Raw genomic sequence first — 27,582 nt, forward strand, 5'->3', positions numbered from 1 at the left:
TGCCTTCATAAGGTTTAACATTGCATCTCTAGGCAACATCTGTTCTTTAAGGTCTGCTTGGAAAGATGCTGGTGCGAGTGTTTTCTGTGGAACACCTTGCAGTTTATAAGTTTTCTCATTCAATTGGAAAATTAGGAACATCTCGTTCCAATTGGCTTTTATTTGTGTTCAAGGATGCTAGCCATTGTATACCCAACACCATGTCTGTGCCACTAAAGGAAAAAGGGAAAAATGTGTTTTATGACCAAGTTAGAAACCTGTGCTGACAGGTCATGACAAACTTTGTTGCATTTGATAATTTCACCATTGCCTATCTGGACACCAAAAGTAGGGACATATTTGACTGCCAACCCAAGTTCCGTTACAATTTCTTTTGCTACAAAATTATGTGTTGAACCACTATCTACCAACATCAACACTTTATGCGCGCAAAGTGTGCCTTGAAGTTTCAAAGTTGAAGCAGATTGTTTGCCCAAAATTGCATGAAAAGAGGTTTTCTCCAAATCAGTAGGGGGTATGTCTTCATTCTTATTACCGTCAACACTTTGCACATGGTTTTCCTCTTGCACTAACTCCAATTGTGCAAAAGTCCCAGGTTTGCAGCGATGGCCAGGGGTAAACTTGTCTCCATAACAATAGCATAGGCCTTTTTCTCGCCGAATTTGTTGTTCAAAATTCAATAGCGAGTGTTTGGAAGAGATGACTGTTGAAAACGCCGTGTAACTAGTTGGCGGGATGATTGGAAATTAAAGGATTCTCGAGTCGTTGGAGAGGAAGTCCTAATTGATGAAGGTCTTGATACAGAAGGCCAAGCAGACACCTTACTGGATTGATTTAGTCCATGTTTTCCTTCATATTCTAAGGCCAAACTCATCGCCTTATACGTAGATCGAGGCTTATGAATCCTAACATCCACACGAAGGTCTTCTTTGAGTCCGCTAAGGAAAACTCCAAGCATACAATGTTTTGGCCAAGTTTGCACACGGGCGGCCCGTTTTGCAAATTCCTGCCTATACTCGAAAACTGATCCAGTCTGTTGGGATACTACACAAATGTTCATTTGGATATTGAAATTCAACAGGTCCATAATTTTCCTGTATAACTTTCACCAACTCATCCCAGTAATAAGTTGTTCTTCCACTGTTGATCCAAGCAAAAAGATCCAATACATCTCTTTCCAAATACATTGAAGCCACATCAACCTTGCAATCATTAGGTGTTTGATAATTTTGAAAATACTTCTCTGCTTTCAAAATCCAACCTCGAAGATCTCCTCCTTCATACTTTAGGAAATTCCATCTTTGTGTGCGAACGTCGATAAGTTTCTTGATCCAAGTTCTATCAACCTCACCCTCTTCCAGTAAAACTTGTGATTTTCCATGTTGATTTAGCATGTTTTGTGCTTTTAATGCAGCCACATCAGCAGCCAAAGCGTCAATGGCTCCCAATTTCGCTGCTATAGTGGTTAATTGCTGGCCAATCTGATCAGGAGTCGTCATGATAGGTTCGCTGTGGGAAGCGTTGGTTCGTGTGCTAACCATGAGAGATCTGACTACTCTGATACCAATGATAGAAACCGAGGTTTTATACTGAATAAAAACAACAAAAATACAAAAAGAGACGCAAGTATCTCGTATCTCGTATCTCGAAGAACAATAGAAAATACAAAGAGAGACAAGTATCTCGTATCTCTTAAAACAACCTTTTCTGCATTTAAAAGATATATTACCATCTGTCTACTTATTTACTAGATCTCTTATTATATAATACATAATTGATAAGCACTTTATAACTATTTATGATAAGGATAGATAACTTCTAGTAACCATAAGAAACTGCCAAATGACTTCTAATAACGGTAAGAAACTGCTCATTGCTCCATGGGTGGAAATCTCCAGTAATTTGAGAAGATGCAAATCAATAAATCAATATCTTCTCCTATCTTTCTTTGCTTCTTCCTCCTTGAATAAGTACGGAAGATACGTGCCTTATCAAGACGCAATTGGAGAAACACAACAGTCTGAAGGGACACACTAGAGTTGAATAAGCGGGCTTAAAGGTAAAAACAAAATAGAGGTAAAAAAAACTAAAAGTACGAAGAAAACATAAAAGTAAATTCATGAATTCTAAGGGTGCCACGTAGGTTGGCCTAGGATTCTCTTTTATATGTATATAAGATAAGATAAGATTCTTTTTTGGTAGATGTATCTCTTTTAATGAAGGCATTGATTTTTGTCCGCAAGTTTTCTCCACCAATCAGTAAAAGCGTTTTCTGGAATACTAATAATTGCCCTGTCTGCCCCCTTAACTGTAATCAAAGATAGAAACCTTCCATACTTGTTGGAATTTCGGAGAAAGAAATATATTTGTGAAATAATATTTGCATTTCCATGTTTTAAAAGAATTCCCTTTCACTTCTGATGCTTCGTAAAATCTCTTGTAAATCCAGAGGAGAAAGCCTCTGTTCAACATCATCCTTATGTAGTATCTTCCACTTTCCACTCAGTTGTACTAGACCTCTTCTCTAACCTTTGCTTCAGTGATGTCATAGGACTTCCCCCCTGAACGAAAGTAGATCCTATTGTCCATCCTTTCAAGTGGAACAGGATGGTAGAGGTAAAGAAAGTGGAAGGAGATTGAGAGAAGTGAAAAGAGAAGAGAAGAAAGTAATATTCCAGTGGAACAAGGTTCTCGGGGGGTTTGAAACATGGGGTCTTGGAGTAAGGAATTTGAAAAAGCATAGTAAAGCCCTTAGACTAAAGTGATTATGGAGGTATTCTCAAGAGCCTCAACCATATTGGGGAAAAGTAATTCAAGCAAAATATGAAGAGGAAAACAAGTGGATGACAAAGGAGGTCCTTACACCATATGGGGTAAGCCTATGGAATCCATCTGAATCTTGTGGCCTCTCTTGAAGATCAATACGACCAACAGTGTAGGAAATGACATCAAGACTTCATTTTGGGAGGATAAATGGTTGGGCAACTTTAGATTGAAAAAGTATCTTTCCAGAGATGCATGACTTGGCAGTGAATAAATAAGTGAGTGTAGCTGAGATTTGGACACAGCATGGATGGAATTTCCAGTTTAGAAGGAATTTCAATCATTGGGAAATCAAGACCGTGACTGATTTTTTTGGAAGGCTGGAAACTTTTACAGGAACAAGGGATGAACATGATAGATTATGGTAGAGAAGAAATAACAAAATCACATTCAAGGTAAACTCTGCATATAAGTTGCTAAATCAAGATGGACAACAACCTTCCCTTTGGCCTTGGAAGCAGATTCGGAAACCTAAAATCCCTTTCAAGGTGTCATGTTTCACTTGGCTTCTGGCAAGAGAAGCAATTTTAACACATGAAAATCTCAAGAAAAGGAAGTTCTCCATGTGTTCTAGATGCTATTTATGTGGGGAAGAGGTTGAGACAGTCAATCAACTGTTTCTCCAGTGCAGAATAACATCCCAGCTATGGAGGATTTTTCATTAGGCTCAGGGGTTTTGCTTGGGCTATGCCTAACGGAATCACACATCTTTTATACAGTTGGGGAGAAGTAGGGGTGGGAGCTGCAGATAGAGATAGATGGAAGATTGTCCTGTATCTGGTGGACTATTTAGAAAGACAGAAATGCTAAATGTTTTGAGAGCAAGAGTTGTGATCTTCAAAAGATCAAACTAAATTGTATCAGGCTTTTGTTTCTGGTGCAAGCAAATGTATTTAGAGGACACTGAATCCATTATAGATATCCTAGGTTCCTGTTAGGATTCAGATTCAGTTTTCTACTTTTTGACAAGCTGTAAATATGGTTTAGTGCAACCCAAGCACTGGTTTCAATGAATATACACAATGTCACCTTCTCAAAAAAAAAAACACTTTTCCGGTGAAATAAGTTCACTGGAGTCTGGATCCCAAAGCCCAGAAGGGACTTTAGGAAAAAGCCTCGAAAAAGGTGCCTGAGAGCAAACAATCCTTTTAAATATTTTATTATTATAGTTTCTACTATTATTAGATTTTTCTGAGATGAACTTGTTTGGGATTGAGGTGTTCTATTAAGTTTGTAATTCTCATTCAGACAGCCTGATGAATTCCCTGATGCTCTTTCTTATGAGCTTTTGGTGTATGCTTTGCTTACTCCATCATTATCCCCAGAAAAGAGAGGTTTGCTTGACTTCACCTATTACTTGTTCCAATGGTTCGAAGCCTACTCAAGTGTCATTTTCCTAATTAAAACTACTTGAAATTTTTTCTTCCTTGTTTCTGCGTCATAGTGCGACAAATTCTTCATGGACAGTAGACTAGTAATACAGGTATTTGAGCTTATTTCTTGATATTGTGAACATACATCCCTGCACTACCATCGCTGACTTCTAAATTTTTGAGAACATATTACTTTTTGGATGAGTAAAAACAATACAACAATATTGTTCTAAAGGAAATATTACACCTCTTGCTTGCTTATTTCCTATTCAGGTACATTTCCTGCTGATGGTTGCTAGTGTGAATGGAACACCCATTTAAGCTTTGTGTTGACTGTCTTATTTGTCATGGTCAGATATGTTAAGACTGTACCTTTAGCAGCACAGATGCTTGATGTCAGAAGAAACCAAAAGCTTGAAATGGTTAAGGAATTGAAGGCTGAGCAGGCACGCTACCGCCTTGAGGTTGAGATTGGTAAATCTCCACCTTTGTCTGAAAAGGAGCTGCATCTGGAGCTACGACACAAAGCGTAAGTTTTACCACAGCTGATGCCCGTTCTTGTTATGTTAATCTGAAGTGTTCTGAGAAATTTAGTTCACACCTTGTATTCAAATACTTGTCGTCCTTTCCTTTCTTTACCCACTTATCCGCCTGATGTTAAAAGAGTTGGTATGAAGGAAGCAACTGATTTTTGAAGGAAAACAAGTTTTTGCACTCACATTGGATAATCTTGTCTTGAACAACCTAATCCTTGTGTAAAAAGGGGAAAAAGGGGTCTGCAGAAGACATCTACCACTTTGTCCGTTCTCTTGTTTGAGCTGATAAATGCATTAATAGACTATATTTGTATTTTACAATATATTTATTTTTATTGTACTAACTGACTCGGACGATTCATGTGAATACATGCATAATTCAATTTATTTGCTTGAGAGCACTTTTATTTTGTTCTTTTCAGCTTGATTCAGAACCAATGGTATATCCTTCTTCTTCCTCCTCTACTGAAATGCCTTCACTTCTTTTTGTACCTCTGTAATCCTCAAAATTATTCTATCCTCAAAGGGAGGTTCTCCCATAGAACTACCCTCTTCACTTGGAATAATGATCCTCAGTATTAAATTTACTGATAATGGTTATTTTGGTCAAGTGCTAGAAGATAAATCAAGTGTTGCGCCACTGCAGATACTCGGATGCTCTCTTTTCTCTTCTTATTGCCAAGAACTCATCTCCTCTTGCATTATCTAGCAACACCTCTTCATTACATCCGCACAACCATTTAGTAGGGAACACTTGCAAGTTATCATATTGATAATAATAATAAAGGATAATTTCTTGCAGTTCTGCTTTTTCAAATAATATTTTTAAGGTCTATCAATTTGGCAAACAATCCAGACTATCTTTTCAGTCTTCTAATGATATTGCTAGTGTTTCATTCATTTGATCTATTCTGATGTTTGGCAGACACCTTTGATAAGAATCAGGTTACTTGAAGTCTTGAATAACCAAGAAACTATTGCAGAAGCAAAAATAAATAGATTAAAGACAGGAATTGAAAGATATGCAAAATTTGAGAATAAAATCCCCAAATTCAAAAAAATGTGCTAAGCCCTAATTGATCTTAGTAGTCAAAAGTTAGTGAATTAAATACTGATAGAGCCAATTCAAAAACTTAGATCAAAGAGTGATCTTAGACCCCTATTCAAAGAAATTAGAGACAATAGTGTGGTTATTGGCTAAAGAAGCAGTATTGACACAGGAGAATTCAATGAAGAGGGGAATTACACTTTGCTCTGATGTTTTTTCTGTGGGAAAACTGCAGAAACAGTCGATCATTTGTTTATCCAATGCGAAGTCACTGGCCAGTTGTGGAATCTGTTCCTGAGACGTAAAAGCATCTCCTGGTCCATGCCTGGGAGAATTTCAGAGGCTCTATTTAGCTCTATTTAGCTGGGAAGAAGCAGGGACACAAGCAAAAAACAGAACTGGAGAATTGTCCCTGCCACTATTTGGTGGACAATATGGAAAGAGAGGAAGCTTTGAGTTTTTGAGAATAGGGAGAGTAGTATGCAACAAGTAAAACTGAATTGCATTTTAACTGTGTTTTTGGTGTAATCAAATTTACTCTAATGATACCGTCTCTATCATTGATGTCTTAGACTCATTATAGGGATAGGTCGATATTATTAGGGTTTCCTTATGTAAATAAGCGTTCAGTACAACCTATGTACTGGTCTGCAGAAATAGAAACAATTACCATTTTCAAAAAATAAATAAATGTAAGACTAAGTACCTTTTTTAATTTATGAATAAGAACCAAAGATATCAAGTTAAGAATTAATCTTATCTCTTGAGAATCGTTCTTATAAGGTTGTAAGATAAATCCAGTCACCACACGCAAAGGTGTAAAGAAGAGAAACCTCTCAAATAATATTAATCATGTCTTGTCTTGTCTAATTAAAATAATAAAATCTACCCCTATATATAGGGAAATATATCCCAAATAGAATGAGATTTGAGTCCTACTTCTATGGAAGTAATAACTAGGAAACATTAAATTAGGAAACTTTCAGAATAGGAAATATTTATGCTCCTATTGGGCTTCATTGGGGCTCTCCTCTTGGCCTTCATGTTGTCCAGTCTTTCAGCCCTTGGACTCGAACTTGGACCATGAAATATATGTAGCACTTGATCCACTTCTTGTTATAATCCTTGGGTCAATCTTGACTTTTCTTGCACAATAAACATCTTCTTCATTCCTCATTGAAGTCCATCAACTTTAGTGCAAGTAGACCGACATGGATGCTATCAACCTTCTAATTCTTTTTCCTTACTACTTTTTTGTTTATGGAAGACTATACAAAGTTCTGTTTAATGCGTTAAAATTGGAGTTATTTGATAAATTCAAGGAGTGCCATGCATTGGTTCGAAATGTTTGCTCAAATCATTGTCTTTTAGTGATGATACATTGTAATTTAGCTGGTTTTCTTTCCTAGTTCAGTAATTTCATAGGACACATGAGTTATGCTCTCCAGATTGTTTAGTTTTGAGCAGGTAGAAATAAGTGTTCAGTCATTGTGTAGCGGAGTGGATAGTCATAGTCTGCTCCTGAACTTTCATTGTACATAATTTTTGGAATCAATAGAATATACTGTTCAACAAAAAAAAATTGTGTGCTCAATTTCATTTTTTCAATCAGATGCGGGAAAACAGACCAATAATCCAACATCCTCTCTGTTTTTCTTTTCCTTACACTTGGACTCAAATATGCTGACTGAGAGTATCGTCACATTGCAAATGGTATTTTATGTCTTTTATTTCAAGCCTCCATTCCTTCTGTAATTTTGGGCTGTGGAACCTCTACACGATAATATTACTCCCTTGGGTAGATTGGGATTTCTTTACCATATGAAAAATTGGATAACAAGTTTCCTTTTGATAGTCAAGTGGCGACAGTTTTGCATAGAAAAGATAAAGGTGGCTTGGGCATTAGGATTTGAGGAAGCATAACAATACTCTTTTGATTAAATGGTTGTGGAGATACACAGAGGTGAGGTAAGCTTTGTGGAAAGATTTGATTAAATGTAAATATGGGGTGGATGGATTTTGGTGTAGTAACATAAGCACAGATGCTTATGGAGCGGGGGTTTGGAAAGCTATTAGAAACTTATGGCCCAAGTTAGAAGCAAATTTACATATCAAGGTGGGGGATGGAAGGAGAACTAGATTCTGGTGGGATGTATGGATCAAACAAACCCCCCTAAAAGACTTGTTTCCTGATCTATTTATTTTGTGCACCAATTCTGAGGCAATGATGAGTGATTGCTATACAGTACAAGATTGGGATCTCTATTTCAGAAGACTTCTAAATGATTGGAAATAGATAGAGTAGCCAAATTGTTGGAGGAACTGGGGGATTTTGCAGGCACCAATACTGACAATGATGTTGTTAGATGGTCACACAGTAAGGATGGGATCTTCACAGTTGGCAGGGCATATAAAAAGGAGTGCAACTCGCAAAGTAGCAGATACCAGAGTTCATGAAAAAATATCTGGAGGGCTGCAGCACCAACAAAAGTTAAATGCTTTACTTGGCTGGTCATTAGAAAGGCATGCTTGACACATGAAGTCTTGAGGAAGAAAAAGAAGATCATAATTCCGTGGTGCTCTTTATGTGGGAAGAGAGGAGAAACTAACAGTCACCTCACTTATTCTTACATTGTACTTTCACAGCACAAATATGGTCCATGTTTCTCAATTATTCAGAAGTGAAATGGAGTATGCCCGAACATACAACTGATTTACTTAGTTGTTGGATCAGGAGAGGAGCTAGCAAGAGACAAAAGACCTGGTGGAATTTGTTCCACATTGCATTTGTTGGACAGTTGGAAGGAGAGGAATAGTAGGAATTTTGCAGATGTATTTAATTCCATTCACAAGGTTAAGTGGAATTGCATTTTATCTCTATATTTTTGGTGTAAAGAGATAGGATTAGAGGATTCAGATCAACTTTTCGATCAACTCTTAGAATTCTTGGGATCCTTGTTAGTATTATGCTTTTTTTTTTTTTTCTGATTTTCTAAAGGTCCCCAACATATCCTTAATGCTGAAGAATACAATGTTTACCAATTCTAAAAAAAAGAGGATTAGGAATGAATTCCATATTTAATCTTTCAAAAGGCAGGGGTATAAATAGTGTTTGCAAGCAATTCAGAAAAAGGAAAACCTATAATTTTGTATTCTTAGATGTTCACTAATTACATAAACACAGTGATAGGGATCAAGTCTTTCTATATTTTCATTCATAACTCTTCCTCTGAAGCTGGAGTGTATATGTTGTATTCCTATCTTGCCACAAATATAATCAGTTCTTGTCCCTCTAAGTGATTTGTATGGACACCTGCTAACTGATTAGTATAGTTAGCAAAATTTCTGGCAATGCATATGAAGAAAAGGATATTTTACGATGTGCTTGGTTCTTTCACACAAGATTTGAGACAATTTGCAGTGTGGCCTGGTTATCACAAATTAGTTAATATCCTATGTTGTTCCCTATAAATTTAGTGTTGGATGCTCTTCCCACCTACATGATGTCCATCTTCCCAGTCCCAGATGGTATCATACGGAGATTGGACAAGGTTAGGAGAGATTTTCTTTAAAAAGGAAATAAGGAAACTGATTCAACAGTTCTTCATCTAGTCAAATGGGACAAAGTGCTTTGGGGGAAAAAAAACAAGGGGGGCTTGACATTAGAAATCTCAAGCCACAGAGTAAGGCTCTCCGATTGAAATGGCTCTGGAGATATTCACAAGAGGCACAATGTTACCGAGGCGAAAAGCGCAAAAAAGCTCTAAGGAACTTTATTCTGGAGTTTCTTTTGGAGTTTTTTCCCATGCTTTATTTGCGCTTTTTCAAACATGATTCTCTACAAACTCCACCTTATCTTCGATAAAACAAGGAACTTTAAGGGTGCCCCAAAAGAAAATAAGTGATAGGAGACTACTCAAATGAGAAGAAATCGATTCTACCCCCTCAAAAACTCTCCTATTTTTGTGTCTTTCCAAACAACCCACATCAACGAGAGAGGAACCACGTTTCATGCCCTATGTCTTATCCTCCTTCACCCGCACCTCCAACGTAACATCGGAAACTGCATTGACTGACTGGTGCCATGGCAGAGTTATCATTCTGTAGTGAAGAATTGGAGTTGGTGGATCCTCCTTCATTTTGAAGGATTCTTTACTTGGACAATTGTGCTTCTTTACGATTGACAGATTTTCCACTGTGAAGAATGGAGGGAAAATTTCTCTAATCAAATATAGTTGTCTTCCCAAAATAGCTTTTGGTTCCAAATGCTGTTGTTCTGACCTGTGGAGATGAAGAGTGGAGGATGTCTTACTTCTTAATTTGAAACATGATGGTTAGAAATGGTGGGTTTAAAGAGAGTGTAACAAAATGTTGGGAGTCCTTTTTTGTGAATGGCAGACCAGGTTACATTTTGGTTGAGAAGCTTAAAATGCTTAAAGTTAAGTTAAAGGAGTGGAGTAAAAACAAAAGAGGGAATTGGAAACAAGGGAAGGAGGATACCCTCAAACAATATCAAATGGGAACAATAAAGGAACATAGAGCCACTCACTAATGATGAACTGATGCAAAAGGCCCACCTGGGCATGGAGTTTGAAGTGGTGGCTAAGAAGGAAGAGTTAGCCTAGTAGCAGAGGTCAAGAGTCCAATGGCTAACACAGGGGGACAAAAACACAAATTTTCCATGGAATTACAACATCTCATAAGAGGTTCATTTCTATGGATCAATTGGAGATGGATGGAGCTACCATTAAGGATCATGAGATGGTTAAGGAGGCTGTGCAAAAGTTTTACAAAAATCTCTAGAAAGAGACTGAACAATAGAGGCCTGACTTGAGACTGCAGAATGTTACAAGGATCACTAAAGAAGAAGATGTTTGGTTGTAGAGACTTTATGTGGAAGAAGAAATATTGGAATGTTTAAACTTGTGTGCAAAGGAAAAGCACGATCTGATGGCTTACCAATGGTGTTTTTTGAGACATTTTGGTTCTGCTAAAGGGAGATATTATTAATACTTTTTTTTTGATGACAAGGAAAACCCGCAGCCGCTATCCTTTGGGTGCGCACAGGGTAAAACCCTCGCTCCTATCCAATAGCTCGCAAATCACATAGGAGAGGTACCCCGCACTAGGCAAACCTGGTGCGACGAGCTCGACCCAGAAGGCAAACCCCTTGCTTTTACTGGCAAGGGGTTTCGAACTTGAGACCTCCAACATGGAAGTCCCAAGCTCAAACCAATGGCCATCCCGAAGGGTGGGAGATATTATTAATACTATTCAAAAAAATTTCACTCCAATTAGGCTTTTAAGGAGAGCTTTATTGCCTTAATCCCAAAGTAATCATGAGCTTCAGAACTGAAGGACTTCATACCAATTAACTTGGTAGGGGGGAGTTTACAACAATATTGCTAGACTGATGGCAGAAAGGTTAAAAATGGTCGTGATTTGTGAATAAATTGATCAACAAACATCAAATGACATATGTAAAGGGGAGGCAGATCATGTATGCAACACTCATAATCAATGAATGCATTTACTCCAGAATGAAAAAGGAGAGCTCCTGCATAATGTGCAAACTGGATGTTCAGAAAGCTTATGACCAAGTCAATTGGTCCTATCTTCTGAATACTCAGTCAGATGTGATTTGGTAGCAGATTGCTGAAGTGGATTGAGTTTTTTATAAAAACAGTTGGGTTCTTTGTTCTTGTGAATGAATATGCGAGTTTTCTTGCATCAAAAAAAAGGGGGGGGGGGGTTGAGACCGGGTGATCCCATCTCTTTTTTTTGTTCTTGCTAATGGAAGGTTTTGCTAGTATGATGAAGATTGCACCACATAATAGCTGTATCACAGGTTTTCAAGTTGGAAAAGAAGTAGGGGAAAGAAGTCTGTCATATGCTCTATGCTTTATGCGTATGACACTATCATCTTCGGTGAGCCTATAGCTAAACAGATCAGCTACACTAGAGTGATCCTGGTTTTGTTTGAAGTTGTTTAGGGCTGAGAGTAAATTGGGGAAATAACAGTCTTTTCCCTATAAATGAGGTTCCCGGATTCAGGAATTGACAAGCATGTTGGGATGTAGAGTTGATCAAATGTCTGAGCATGCCTTTGAGCAACAAACATAAGACAATGAAAATATGGGATGATATTCTGGAGAAAACTGAAAAGAAGCTTATTAGATAGAAGGCACAATACCTGTCTCTAGGTGGAAGATTGATCCTTATCAATTCTGTAGTAGATTACCTACTTATGTGATGTCCTTATTCCCAATCCCAAAGAAAGTGGTGAAAAAACTAGGCAAGCTTAAGGAGGAATTTCTAATGGCAAGAAAGTAAGAGGGAAAGGTTACAACCTGGTAAATTGGAACATTTTTATTCTCAGAAAAGAAAAGGGATTCTTGGGATTTAGAAATCTGATATTACAAAATGGGAGCCCACTAATGAAGTGACAATGGAGATACCCTTGGGTGGGGGTCAGTGACTGATCCAGAATTTTCATTCAGGGGTTCGAATAATAAAATTATAAACGTGTGAATAATCCAACAAAACACAATCCTAAGAAGCAGTAGTATATAGTTTATAGGTACAAAAAGTTTAGTTCCATTACAAGAGACCTTTTAGCACGTTTGGATTTTCTTTAATGTTTAGATTTTTTTAGGTTTAAATCTATTCTTTTAGCACATTATGTGAAAGATTAGCCCCAAAACTAAATGAAGAGAAGCTAAAAATAAAATGTTCACAATGGAGTTTTTGGGTTTAAATCTACTCTTTTAGCTCATTTTTCTTAAAAAAAACAAAAAAACGTGAAACTAAATGTTGAGAAGCTAAAAAAATAAAATGTTCACAATGGGATTCGATCCCGGACATGAGATTCAATTTAAAAGGAGATCTACCACTATGCTACAACTTGCTTCTTGTTATGAGGGGGTTCAAAATTAATATATCTACATAAATACATAAAAGTAACATTATATATTTAGAACATGAATAGGTTTATACAATCCTATTAGATTAGGAATAGGTTTATACAATTCTATTAGAATATGAATAGGATTATATAATCATATTTAGAATAGGAATAGGAATACAAATAGAAGAGGAATAGTAAATATTATCCTACTTGGTAAAGGATTATATTCTAATGTCTATAAATAGGGTGTCAATGTAATAATGTAGACACAACAACAATTCAATAATATTCTTTTCTTATATTTCTCACATATATAGTGTAATTTTTTGTCTAGTGGGTTCAGGTGAACCCCCTGAAATCCATGTGGGTCTGCCCCTGGTGGGGGTAGCTCTTTGGAAGGAGGTTATATTAGTAAAATATGGTAAGCTAAGTCCGTGGTGTATAGAAAATGCCTCTGTAACAACCATTAATTTCTAGGTGCTTCTTCTGCCATGAAAAGGAGGAAACAAACAACTTCTTGTTCCTTCACTGTAGAGAGACTGCCCAGATATGGTATATGTTTCAAAGCCTTATCCAAGATCCTTGAGTGGTGCCTGAGCATACTGCAGACCTACTAAGCTGTTCGATGAGAAGAGGAGGGAGTAAAACACAGAAAAAATGGTGGGATCTAGTCCCATCTTGCATATGATGGTCAATTTGAAAGGAAAGAAACAATAGTTTTTTTAAGAATATTACCAACCCAACGCAGAACGTAAAAGAAAACTGCATTTATACCGGTGTAAAGAAGAGGGTATATATGAAGTAGATCAATTAGTAGATTTCCTAGGCTCTTTGTAATCATGAATACTTTGCCTTGGAATTTTTTGTTTGGTAGCCACCATACCCTCATTGCTGATGAATACAACTTTACCATTCTCAAAAAAAATAAAAGAAAATCCTCTGTAACCATATGGTGTGGGGTGTGTGGAGGACAATCAGAAACAGTGTTGTGAAAAGCGCGCTTCAAAGCGAGGCGACCCTTGTGCGCTTTTTTATCTTGAGGCGAGGCGATCTGAAAAAAGCTCTCGCTTCAGATGAAAAAGCGAGAAGCGACCCTAAGGCAAAAGCGCAATAAAGCGTGCTTTTTATAAAAAAAGCGACAATTAGGGTTTTTTTTAAAAAAAATTAGGTTTTAAAAAAAAAAATCTGAAATATAACCTTCTCTCTCTTCACGACTCTTCTTTCACGACTCTTTCCCTTCTTTCTCTCCTCGCGACTCTTCTTTCACAATACTTCTTTCCCTTCTTTCTCTCCTGACGATCTCGACTGAGGCTGCCTCTCTCTTCAACCTCGACCGCGACTGCAGCTAACTTTTTGTTCATCTCTTTTTTAGCTAATGTTTATTAGTTCATCTCTATGAGTTTCTTTTCTCCTGAAATATACAATCTTCGCCTGTGCTTCATCTCTTCATCTCTCTGAGTTTCGACTACTCTAGTTTTTTCTTCTTCTTCTCTTCTTTTCTTCATCTCTGCTGCCTGCTCTGTTTCTAATTACTGACTGCTGCCTTCTCTTTTTTTTTTTCAATTCTTTTTTTTTTAATTATTTTGTGATCAGTCTAGCAGCCTTGTTGAAGAATAGGAGTTTGAATCTTTGTGATTTAATTATGTTTTTGATTTTTTGCTTTATATGTTATGACTTATGAGTATTTTTGCCTATGTAATTTCTTTCAATCTAAGACTATATTACCTCTATTTAGTTATTTAATATTTTTTTATTTTTATACTAAATGTCGCTTTTTTTAAAAAAAGCGCGCGCTTCGCTTCACGCTTCTCGCTTCTGTGAAGCAAGCCCTCGTCGCTTTTTTCCGCTTCTCGCTTCCCAAAACACTGATCAGAAACTTTTGTCCACAGATGGAAGAAAATTAATTTGTAAAAGTGCAAAATGGTAACAAAACTAGATTTTGCAAGGATGGTTGGATAGATCAAACCTCTCTCAGAGATCTTTTTCTAGATCTATTCCTAATCTGTGAAAATCCTGATGCTAGAGTATGTGATTTTTGGAAAAAACAAGGCTGGGACTTATCATTTAGAAGATAACTAAATGATTGGGAGGGGGAGAGGGCGACAGCTTTACTTGGAATACTAGGTGGAGCGAACATAATCACAATAGCCACAATAGGGTCTTGTGGAAGCATATCAATTATCAAGGATGAAATTTTTTAGGTAAGTAATGCACACAAAAGAGGCTTGTAGGTGATAGCTGGGGGTCCAAAATGTCATTAGAACTATTTATGGAAGAGTGACATCCCCACAAAAGTGAAGTTCACTTGGTAGTGATGAAGAGAGCATGACTAACACAAGAAGTCCTACAGAAGAGGGCAGACAACTGGTTCCTAAGTATTTTCAGTAACATGAGATGGGAAACAAATAAAAACCTACTTTTACACTGCAAATTCACTGCTCGACTATGGAATCTGTTCCTCAATATTACATGCATGAGTTGGACAATGCCAGAACGCACATCAGATCTCTTGAGCAGTTGGATGAGGAGGGGAGGCAATAAAAGCCAAAAGAGATGGTAAAGGTTAATACCATCATGTATATAGTGGTTAGTGTGGAGGGAAATAAATGAAAGATGTTTTGAAGATAGGTCCAATTCCATACACAGAGTTGAATAAATTTTTATTATATCTGTACTTTTTTGGGGTAAACAACTTTGTATAGAAGATATAGATCAGATTATAGATTTGATAGGAAGCATGTATTGCTACTCTATTTCGGAGGTGGCCAACATATCCTTAACGCCGAGGAATATAATTTTACCATGTTCAAAAAATAAAAAGTATTTCATAGTTTGTGGCATAGCCCAAGAAATTCCAAACCATCTAAGAATATCCCGCCATAACTTCATGATAAGAATCACTATATAGAAAAAGATAATCCACATCCTCTCCCCCTCCTTGCACATATAACACCAGTTGACACAGACAACTTTCCACTTTCTAAGATTTTTAGCCATATCACCCCTTTTTGCAGCTAGCCAAGAGAAGAAACACACCTTTCTCTGCACTTGTGGTATCCAAATTGCATTACACGGAAACAACCTCCTCCTTAACAAACAGTCTTTTGCAAAAAGGTCTTGACAGAGAAAAAACCATTGTTCCAATAACATGAACAGTTTTTTTTAGAAAAACCATTGTTCCCCAAACTCCATCAGACATTGGGGTTATCAACCGGAGTGACTTTTGAAACTCTGCTACCTCTCAATTTTGGAAATTTGTCCTAAATTTCAAATCTCAAAAATTCTCTCGACCTTGTGTCCCCCTAATATGTTGGGATCGTCGAGTCTCCTTGGCATGAAACTCGGAACCAAATCTGAAACTCATCTTTCAGAAGATTGTACTTGCACCATATGTGTACCCAAAAAAAAGACTCTCCTCCCATCTCCCAAAAGGCATAATGACATCTCTAGTTCTCCCTCCCTTCCATCACCCCATACTTATCAACTATCACCTCTCCCCAAAAAGCTTGTACCTCCACCCCAGATCTCCAAAGCCATTTGCTCAACAAACCTTTGTTAAACACCAATAAAACTTTAATATCGAGATCTCCCCATTTTTTAGGAGATGTGATAAATCTCCCACCGCTAAAAATGGAACTTCTTTGCCCTATCTGCCGCATCCCAAAGAAATTTTCTTTGATACTTTTGCTACTTGTGATTGAAGCTGGAGCACGAAGCAAAGACAGGGAACAAGTGGAAATGTTCGATAAGGTGCTCTTAATAAGCACTCTCTTCCCTCTTTTAGACAAATAGCTTTTCTACCATCCTTCCATCTAACTAACCTCTTCTCAACCCTCTGAAGAACTGGATTCCACAACCTCTGCCCTATATTTTTTGTCATGACAAGTCACGAGAGAATGCTTTTTTTATGAGGCAATCTAAGAGATTCTATCATTTGAAATTTTTAACACTCAACTCATGCATGGTTTCAACATCTTGGAACTTTTTTTCTCAACTAAACAATCTCTTGATTGCAACTCGTTTATCTTTCATGAAGGCCCTGATCTCTTGATTCTTCTCTTCTAGTCAATGACCTAACACTTTTTGGATCAGCCAAATGGTTGATCTCTTACTTTGTCTCATTAATTCAATCCAAATTTTCTATTGAAGACTTTGAGTTCCCTTTGTTACACTTGGAATCAAGTTATTATTCAACTTGTTGGTCCAACACAAATACGTTACTGATATCCCTAAGTGGTTAACTTGGTATATCTATCCAAACTCTCACTCACAGTAAGTTAGATTGATATATTCTCCTTTGCCTGAAATATTTCCTTTTATTGTAACATGGATGGGTTCTATATCTTTTTTTCACGGCCTGACTCCAGTTTTCAGTCACGTTGCCTCTGTGATTTCTTCATCAACGTCTTACTCGTCATCTCAGGCAGTCAAGAGGATCTTTTGATACCTTGAAGGCACTTCCACTTATCGCTTGCAATCATATTCCAGTTTCTCATCTTCCTTGACCCTCTTTGCAGATACGGATTGGGCTGGAGATTCTGATATTCCTGCTTCACCTTGGGTTTTGTGTTTCCTTGGGGAAACTCTGGTTGTTTGGACCAAAAAAAGAAACAACCTCGAGTTAGAGATCTCAGAAAGGATGCCGAGTGTTCATTCCTCCCCTTAACATGTATGCTAGAAAAGAACTTGTATTTTAAATTTTATTTATGTTTTCTTGTGTTTTGAACTCTAACTTGTACAGTTTGTCTATAAATACATGACTAAGTTAAGTAACCTATTAGCTGGAGAAGGCTTCATACTATGTTCCTCAAGTTGTTTTTTGATATTATATATATGTCAAGTCTGTCTTTACATCCAAGCATATCCTTGGAGCCTCTTCTTTTGCTTAAGGACAAAGTTGCAGAGTTAATATATTGATTTATGTGGAGAAACTGATTGGAAACAGTGAAGAATATTTCAGTGAAATCCTTCCCTGAAAATCTTCTTTTAACATGTCTCACTTAAGATCCTGACATGAGTTACATTGATTTCTGATACTGTTAATTTTTGGGTGATTAAAACTGCAGGTTAGAGTTGCGGGATGAGTGGAGGTTAGAAAATCGCAAGGCATTTGCTTATATATTTTCGGACTTTGTCTCTGGGGTCTCATTATTCATTCTTTTGTGCTTCAATGAGAGTAAAGTAAGTTCTCAATCGGAGAAATATCTTTCTTCCTCCAAATTTATCTGTTTGCTGGTATACTGGTATCATCTATGTTATTGGGCAAAAGAGGTTGATGTGAAATTACAAACTTGGTTGGACTTGGTGTGATTAAGATAAATAAAGGAGGTTTTCTTTGAATGCCATCTTTTCTAATATCGCTCTTGATTGTACTTTGCCTATTGTACTCCTTTCATCTTTTAATTACTATTCTATTCACCACTACCACACAAGCATTGTCACCAACTTTCATCACGCAACCACCACCTACCACTTTTACTGTCAGCCATGCTACTGCCACTTTCAACCTCCATTGCTTATCACTGCCACCAACCAAAGCAGTCTCCAGCCACTACTACCCGCAACCACCACCAAACACCACCACTGGCGACCACCTAAGTTGCGTAAACTCTTCACTTTATTCTGCACCCATGTCAGATTTAACAAAAACACTTTACTTTTGGAGAATCCAACACGCACACGTTGACATTTTTCAAGAGTCCAAGCAACATAGGTGACCATCGCACAACCATCATTTACGACCGTACCACTGTCAGCCACCACCTCACAACCATCACTACCGATCACCACCGCCCATAAATGCCTCTATGGCTAGTTTGTAGAGTTTACTTCATCTAACTAACAACTTTTACAAGACCATTTAATTTAATATTCTCTAATATTATGCGGATATAATATTTAATTTTTTTTATTTTTTTTTGAATTTTATATGTATGAGTTGTTAGATAAAGATAAATTGTGCACATTGAGATTTAGAGAAAACAAAGAGTCTTAATTATCCGAATATGGACATATTAAAAATCAAGCATTATTCAGATTTAGACATCTTAACTTTAAAAATGTGGCCCTTGTTGTCATTTACCTGAGGGGTTGGATAGGATTTCTGAAATTGTACTTCCTAAATTGTCTTAGTGTTTCTAAGTTACAAAGTTTCTTGTCTTTCTGCAGGTAAAGCTACTCAAATTTACTGGTTATAAGATACTAAACAATATCTCCGACGCTGGCAAGGCATTTCTGATCATTCTGATTAGTGATACCCTTTTGGGGTAAATTTTTTTTCCATTTCATGTTTATGGCCAAATTGAATGTTATAAATTAACTCATCTGTAAATATAGAACCTATCCATGTTAGCTAATTCATAAAAGGGAAGGCAGCTTGCTCATTACTTTGCAATTCACAGAAGTGAAGGGTTTAAATAACCTAAACCTCTTTTTGGGCTTTCCTCAAGGATTAAATTTAAAATTTCTATTGTACAAGTACTTAAACTAGAACAAGGTGCAAGGTCTAGACGTAAAATTATTCTTCTCATCTCCTAAAATTTAGTGGTGCCAATCCTAGTTTTACTCTCTTATCTTTTCTTCTATTCATTTCTATCTTTTATCTCCGTATTTGTTTCTTTGGAAATTGTCAGCATTTCCCTCTTTTCAAAAGTAATGGAATCTACCTTAGAAAGCTTTGTCATGTTGGATAATGTGGTGAATCTGTCCAGGTATCATTCTGAATATGGTTGGAATACTGCGCTCGAGATGCTTGTGGAGCATTATGGTATTGAAGTTGATCGATCAGCAATAACAATATTTGTCTGCATTGTTCCAGTTATAACGGATACCTTTGTGAAGCTTTGGGTATGTGCTTCTTTTCAATAACTTGGATTCTTTTTTATTTTAATCTGGAAAGTGAACAAAGCATATGCCTGTAAAATCCTCCTCGACCTTCATGGAGATACCATTCTGAATCTGTTTGGGAGACTTTGCTCGAGATCCTTGTGGAGCAATATGGTATTGAAGTTGATCAATCAGTGATAACCATATTTGTCTGTGTTGTTCCAGTTGTAATTGATTGAAAGCCCTCCTTGACCTATTGAAAAAGTAAATTAGATTCATGCCAAGTACATGAATTTACCTAGTTCATGTATTAGGAAATTAATACTAAGATGCATGTACTCTTAGCACATATGCCTTTATTCATGAACTCGGAATAGGAAATGTTTAGAACTAAATCACGATAAATGGACTAGAATAGATACATGCCAAGTACATGAAAGTCCTCCTTGACCTATTATAAAAGTAAACTAGATTCATGCCAGGTACATGAATTTACCTAGTTCATGTATTAGGAATTTAATGCTAAGATGCATGTATTTTTAGCATGTATGCCTTTATTCATGAACTAGGAATAGGAAATGTTTAGAACTAAATCACGCTCAATGGACTAGAATAGATACATACTTTAAAGGAATCTACAACTTGCTTCTTGTTAATAAGAGGGTTCAAAATTAATATATCTACATAAAAATATAAAATTTATTTTATATATATTGACAATTTTTTACCGAGGGGGTTCGGATGAACACCCTGGAACTCATGTGGGTCCGTCTATACTGGATAACATTAATGATTACCAAATAAATGCTATATACCATGAATACCCAAGGTGACCTTATAAATCGGGCTTTATCATTTCACCTCCACAATGTCAATGCGCATGAGTTGAAATGCCAACACAAACGAATTGTACACCAGATTCAACCCTCAGCACAAACAATCATAATCAACTCTGAATCATTTAACAATAAGAGTAATGAAGTAAAAGAATAATCAAGTAAACAACTCATATACGGGATTTCAGCCAAAATCAATTTATCAATACCAAGTGAGCAACATAAGCATCAAGGCAAGTCAATATGCCACAAATCGTGCTCATGTAATCACATGATTCATCAAGCAATAAGATAATTGTTGAATTAGGTCTTAGGCTTAAATCTCACACCAAAAAGCTAGCTCAGAGGAAGAGGAGGATTGCCAAGCCTTATAAGGAATCCACCCATCTCATTAACTACCGATGTAAGACTTTTGTCATTCTTTAACACCCCACCTCACGCCCAATGCTTAGCATATGGTGCGTGAACAATTTTGATTTCGGGGCCCCCAACATCGGGTCGGGCCCTGCTCTGATACCATGTTGAATTAGGTCTTAGGCCTAACTCACATCCCAAAAGCTAGCTTAAAGGGGGAGGATTACACAAACCTCATGAGGAGTCCACCCATCTCATTAACCATGGATTTGGGACTTTTGTCACTCTTTAACAATAATCATCATTTTACCCCTAACATGGCACCAGTACCCGCATAAATGCTCATCATCTCATTTATATGGGACCCCATTACCCATTATCCCTTAATCAGCCAATTAATGCACTATCACTTCATAAAGAATTAAGAAAGTTTCAACTTGCCATAATTGAAGCTTAAACAATCAAATGACAGGCTTTTCTTCCGAAATGCCTCCAAATTATCCTAATATGGTTAAATATGTAATCTACATGAGTATACGAGTTCATAGAATTTTTATAGAAACGTTTGGCTCAAAAATTGAGTCAATAAGTCAACCCCGAGCATCGGAGGTCGAATCTGGAATTTTATTTCAGAATCAGTTTATCCATCAGGTAGAAAACTCTGGCACCAATAATTGGCTAAAACGGATCGTTTTATCAACTTGGGGCAAATCCCCAAATCGGTAACATCAAGCACCAATATAAATGATGAACTTAGCGATGGAGTAGCAGAAAGTTCGTAATTAGAAGGTTTTTTATCTTACCCCATGAAGAAATTGAGCAAACCCCCTCTAGAACTGCCCAAAACCCCAAACTCTAGAATTCCAAATAGCCAGGGATTTGCATAGAAGTGGAGAATTTCCTGCTTCTGCGAGCTTACAAAGGCGGAACTAAATGAGCTAAAGTGGGCGCCACTTGGCGCTTTCAGCTCCGCAGAAGCGGCTGCCATCATATAGGAGCAGACGAGCTTCACTGGTGCCACATTGTCGATGTGGATGGGAGTTCCCAGGAGCAACCTCTCTTGACCTTGACGACTTTGCAGCGGCGATCCAAGGCTCACTGCTGCACCTTCGTTAGTGCGGAAAGAAATGCACTGGACTTCACCCAGAAACCTCATGATACTCTCAAACTAGGACAAGACCCTCGAAATTCATCTGAAACCTCCCGGATACAAACCAAATGTGCAGATTGACCATAACCAATCCAAGGTCAATTTGACAAAATGTTGATCGTGATCTACTCTAAACTTTCCAAAATACTAGAATCATCTAATGATCCAAATCACTTCTGAGTGCCTGGGGATCCGTTCAAACCACCAAACTAAGTCAAAATTCATCCTTTGGACCTAACAGATCTGTCAAAACTTGAACCCAACCTCATTAATCCAAAATTTTGACTTTGGTTAAACTTCCCAAAAACCAAACTTCCAAAACTGAAATCTTCCTCGAAACACATCCCATAACCTCGGAAGTCTTTCCACATATCCCTGCAAGTCATAAATGACATATAGAAGCTACAGAAAGGCTCAAAATGGAGAAATCACGCAGAATACTCAAAAAACCATGATGGTCATTACAGTTTTGGAGAGATGTGAAAGAAGACTTGCTTGCTGGAAGAAAACAGTATATATCACTGGGAGGAAGACTGACCTTGTAAACAGTGTGTTGAACTCAACGTGTACTTATATTATGTCTTTGTTCCCTCTTATCTGCGAACATTGAACATAGATTTGACGAAATGAGGAGGTCATTCTTGTGGCATGGTAACAAAGAGAAAAGTTCTTTCAACCTTGTTAAATGGAAAACAATGCTTTTAAATATAAGGATATGGGGGACTAGGGGTTAGAAATCTAAGAATGCACAAAAAAAGTTTTCTAATGAAGTGGTTATGGAGATTCAATCTAGAAGTGGAAGCACTGTGGAATAGAGTTGTTAGGATCAAGTATCGTATCTAAGGTAGCTGGTGTGCCAAGCTAATTAAAAATCCACATGGGGTGGCAGTCTTGCAGAGCATTAGAAATCTGCGGCCTGAATTTTTAGAGTGGGAAATGCCAAATGGATGCAATAACTTTTTGCCTGCATGATGATTGGATTAGCCATGGTCCCCTAAAAGATTTTTCCTGATTTGTTCTGTGGTGGCATGCACTGAAGGTTCCATAGCTAAGTTTGTAGCAAATAGATCCTGGACAGTCAACTTCAGAAGAAATATGAATGATTGGGAATGTTGAAGTGTGTGCTAACTGTAGAAGCTGTTGGAAAATTTTCAAAGCTGCTCCCCAAGTTTAGATAAATTGCTTTAGAAAGGGTGCAACAAAGGGGAATTCTTACTCAAATCTTGCTGCAGAATTGTATCCAAGGAAGAGCAACTCCAACCTATTAAGCCATGACCCTGGAAACACATCTGGAAGTCAAAAGATTCTTACAAAGTGGTGTTTTTTCATGGATTGGGATTTGGGGCCAAAGAATCATGCCTGACAGTAGACAGCCTACAGAAATCTCTTTATGTATGTGGTGGTCAAGCAGAAACTCTTAATCATCTCTTTTTACATTGTCCTTTCACTGATCAACTATGTCTGCTATTTCTGAATTTTGTGGGTATCAAATGGTCCATGCTTGGGACTACACATAATCTTTTGCGATGTTGGGATAAGTATGGACAAGGCAAAGTATGAAATAAGTGGTGGAATGCTGTTCCTTGTTGTATCTGGTAGGTGGTTTGGGAGAAAGGAACTCCAGGTGTTTTGAAGAGAAGCACAAATTGTTATTGAGGATTAAGCTAGACTGTCTTTTGTGGCTTCGTTCTTGGTTAAAAATGTAATAATCCGAAACAAGAATTACTAAACAAGCTTTGCAACCATACGGTTCTATGAAGAATTAGGAGAAAGATCGAAAAACATGACTCGTATCAAAGAAGCCGTAAACATAGATGAGGTAGAGGAAGATATAAGCAAAAACGTTGAGCTCTAGTTTTTGAAGTCACAAGACTGACTTGTGAATATCTTCACCAAGATTTGATGTCTTTTAGATCATCTCTTGGAATTATGAATCAAGTTCAAAGAGAGTGTTCGGCAAAAGTAAAGTAGATACTAGTGTCAAAAACAGTGTTGTGAAAAGCGCAGAAAAGCGCGCTTAAAGCGCGCTTCAAAGCGAGGCGACCCTTGTGCGCTTTTTTATCTTGAGGCGAGGCGATCTGAAAAAAGCTCTCGCTTCAGATGAAGAAGCGAGAAGCGACCCTAAGGCAAAAGCGCAATAAAGCGCGCTTTTTATAAAAAAAGCGACAATTAGAGTTTTTTTAAAAAAAATTAGTTTTTTTTTTAAAAAAATCTGAAATATAACCTTCTCTCTCCTCACGACTCTTTCCCTTCTTTCTCTCCTCGCGACTCTTCTTTCACAATACTTCTTTCCCTTCTTTCTCTCCTGACGATCTCGACTGAGGCTGCCTCTCTCTTCAACCTCGCCCGCGACTGCAGGTAACTTTTTGTTCATCTCTTTTTTAGCTAATGTTTATTAGTTCATCTCTATGAGTTTCTTTTCTCCTGAAATATACAATCTTCGCCTGTGCTTCATCTCTTCATCTCTCTGAGTTTCGACTACTCTAGTTTTTTCTACTTCTTCTCTTCTTTTCTTCATCTCTGCTGCCTGCTCTGTTTCTAATTACTGACTGCTGCCTCCTCTTCTTTTTTTTTCAATTCTTTTGCTTTTATTTATTATTTTGTGATCAGTCTAGCAGCCTTGTTGAAGAATAGGAGTTTGAATCTTTGTGATTTAATTATGTTTTTAATTTTTTGCTTTATATGTTATGACTTATGAGTATTTTTGCCTATGTAATTTCTTTCAATCTAAGACTATATTACCTCTATTTAGTTATTTAATATTTTTTTATTTTTATACTAAATGTCGCTTTTTTTAAAAAAAGCGCGCGCTTCGCTTCACGCTTCTCGCTTCTGTGAAGCAAGCCCTCGTCGCTTTTTTCCGCTTCTCGCTTCCCAAAACACTGGTCAAAAAAAAAAAGTAAAGTAAATCCACCCCAAGTACATGAATTTAACTAGTTCATGTATTAGGAAAAAATTAATGTGAAGACAGATGTATGCTTTTATTCATGAACTAGGGTCTGGGGAATAGGAAATGTTTAGAACTAAATTATGATGCACATACTAGTATAGGCACATGGTAGAAAAGTTCCTATAAATGCCTAGGCACTACAATATTTTGTGTAGGTCATGAAGTTGGTAGAAGTATATTTTCATCCACTTGTCTTCAAAGATAAATCATCTATTTCATGTGTGAGAACTATATGGAAAAAATATTAGTGAATTGTGTATCTAAATTGTTACATTGAGACCCTATTCATAGACATTACGTTAGAATCCTTTTTTAACTAAGATTCCTATTCTTATTCCTATTCCTGTTCCTATTCCTATTTTTAAGTAGGAAATACTTATTTCTATTCTAACATCATGAGTATCTTGTGTACAACATAGGATTGATGATTATGATTTTTATTGAAAACTACTTAATAGAAATTTTCAATTCTAGGAAGTTGATCCCTACAAATTCTTCCGAGCTCAAGAGAAAGAAATATGAAGACCCAATTGATAAACCCAAGTAGGAATCTCTCGATTCATTAATTAAGCACAAGGATTTACCAATATACTCAATTCCTTTCTCCTTGTGCAATATCCAATCCAATTTCCACTCTTCCAAGCAAGAAATGGACATGTGAAGCTTAATCTACGTTTGCAACCAGCAAATTACCAAATAAGAATGTAAGTAAGTAGATAATAAAAACCCAAGTAATAATAAGCAAGATAAATTAATACACATTCATATTTAATGCCATAAGAGTCTACAACCCCGGCTATGGAGTTAAGCTAATTAAAGAACAATTAGGAAAGAAAATTGGTACTCGATGGAGAAATCCTTCAAAACCTCTCAAAAATAGTTACAGATGCTATCTAAGCTTCAAAGGTACAAAGATGATATAAAAAGTGCCGTGAAAAAATCTATTTGCACTCGTGCAAAAATATGGCAACAGGGCCCTTAACGTATGGCTACGTCACGTGGGTGATTCCAGAAGCTCCCCCTTGACTGGCTTCTCTTCCCTGGCTACGTGGCTCAGATACTTGGGTGGGGTACTTGGCCCCCACAATTTCTTCTTTGCTTTTTAGCCATTTTTTCTTCAAATTTAGCCTCCATGTCCAATTTCCTCAAGTATTGAAGTCATTCCACTCCTTAAGCTTTTCAAAAGCTGTCAAGACCTAACATTACCAGTTACAAAAAAAAAACTGTCAAAACCTAAAATTTTATCATTCAAATCATTATTAGCCCATTAATCTCAAAAATGGGGCATGAATTTATCATTAAAAAGTAGCATAAGTTTGGCAAAAATGCCAACTTATCAAAAGCAACATTTCTTCACTTGTCTTCAAGACAAATCATTGATTGAGAGTACTCATCCTCTCCAAAATTTCCAACATGGGCCTCATGCATTCAAAAGAAATGACATTTTAGCATAAGTCAACTTATTTTACTAATATTTCTAAGAAAAATTTGTCAATGTCAATGTTTATATCCATTTATCATGTGTACTTTCTTATGGTATTGGAAGAAATGCAACCCATATTACTATTCTCTAACGGAAGACTGTCTTTCCAGATTTTTAAGTACTTGCCGAGGTTATCATCTGAAGTGCCCAAATATATACAAAAAATGAAGAGGCATTAGAGATGCTTCCCCATATCTCTGGTTGCAGTTGCAGCAGCATCTACAGGTAGAACATACAATCAGTCCCATGTAAAAGGATTGATACTTTTCGCCTTCCTTTCCACTTTTCCATATATAGAGGCTCCTTAACCTGAAATTGGAGTAAATTGTAAAAGGACATTTTGTATTTTTCATGATGTGAATAGCTTGTCATCAAAGTGGCGTAATTCCTTGAAATAGTTCATAATGGGAATATTTGTGAACCGTATTATTTGTTTGTCAGCAATATTCAGATTCTGAATAAAATAGTTTTGTTAGAGGCTTGAAAACACCTATTTGTATCTATTTATCGCTTAATCTGGGAACTCTTTACATGATCTAAACTTGTTATGTAAACATCCTTTCAGCTGTTATTGTACTTTCTTATTCACAAGGGAGTGTCTACCCATATGAAAAAAGAGGTTTACGTATGTTGGAGATAGATCAAATGGAACCAACATTTCATCTGGAGTTACATGGGTGTGGGGTGATGCATAATTTGGGGTTCTTTCTGCTATTTCTGGCTGCATATCTTTTGCTGTTATTTCGGAAACATTCAAAAAAAATCCTAGGTGCAAAATGCCATTCCTTGATGTTAGTTTTTGAACTATTGTGTAGTTCGAGCCGTGTTTGTCAAAATCTCTAAATATTTAATTATCTTCCATTCAAAGCTTAACGATATGTGCTTCGTAAAATTGTGTTACTTTATATGATTTTAAGAAAACTTTGCTTGATGAATTACGTAGCTGCTGGGTATTCCTCCTTAGATTTGCCAATTTGCCATATAAGAGACCTTGAAATACTAATGCCTTATGATAACAATATTTCCTGAAATTTTCATTGTTTCACTTGTCGAGAGTTGGGTAATGAATATAAGATAGTATAATGCCAAGATTCAATTAATCATGAAATAGTATACACATACATTATAATCAACTGATTTTAGACATGACCTTCTTGCTTTTCTGAATATCTTGGGTGGTGGTGGTTGTTGGGGAGGGGGTGTTGAATTGAAATCGTTTCATTAGTTACAATAACTATTAATCGACTATTGTTAAACCCAAGTCGACTCTCCTGCAAGTTAGACAGATAAGTAAGTA

At 36.9% G+C, this 27,582-nt stretch overlaps 1 protein-coding gene across 3 annotated transcripts in view; it reads left to right on the forward strand.

Moving 5' to 3' along the window:
- LOC107025950 (chloroplast envelope membrane protein) overlaps positions 1–27,582 on the forward strand; it is a 41,939-nt gene that overhangs the window by 13,864 nt on the left and 493 nt on the right. The window contains exons 3-8 of one of the 3 annotated variants that reach the window (XM_015226758.2): positions 4,552–4,725; positions 17,754–17,868; positions 18,856–18,953; positions 19,398–19,533; positions 26,396–26,510; positions 26,851–27,170. In XM_015226758.2, the coding sequence (XP_015082244.1) occupies positions 4,552–4,725; positions 17,754–17,868; positions 18,856–18,953; positions 19,398–19,533; positions 26,396–26,464 (592 nt within the window). In that variant the 3' untranslated portion in view covers positions 26,465–26,510; positions 26,851–27,170. Of the gene's footprint in view, positions 1–4,551; positions 4,726–17,753; positions 17,869–18,855; positions 18,954–19,397; positions 19,534–26,395; positions 26,821–26,850; positions 27,171–27,582 lie in introns of those variants that run through there. The other 2 variants (XM_027918603.1, XM_015226757.2) reach the window with 2 other exon arrangements.

The sequence above is a fragment of the Solanum pennellii genome, chromosome 7, assembly GCF_001406875.1.
Source record: "Solanum pennellii chromosome 7, SPENNV200".
Classification (NCBI taxonomy): Eukaryota; Viridiplantae; Streptophyta; class Magnoliopsida; order Solanales; family Solanaceae; genus Solanum; species Solanum pennellii.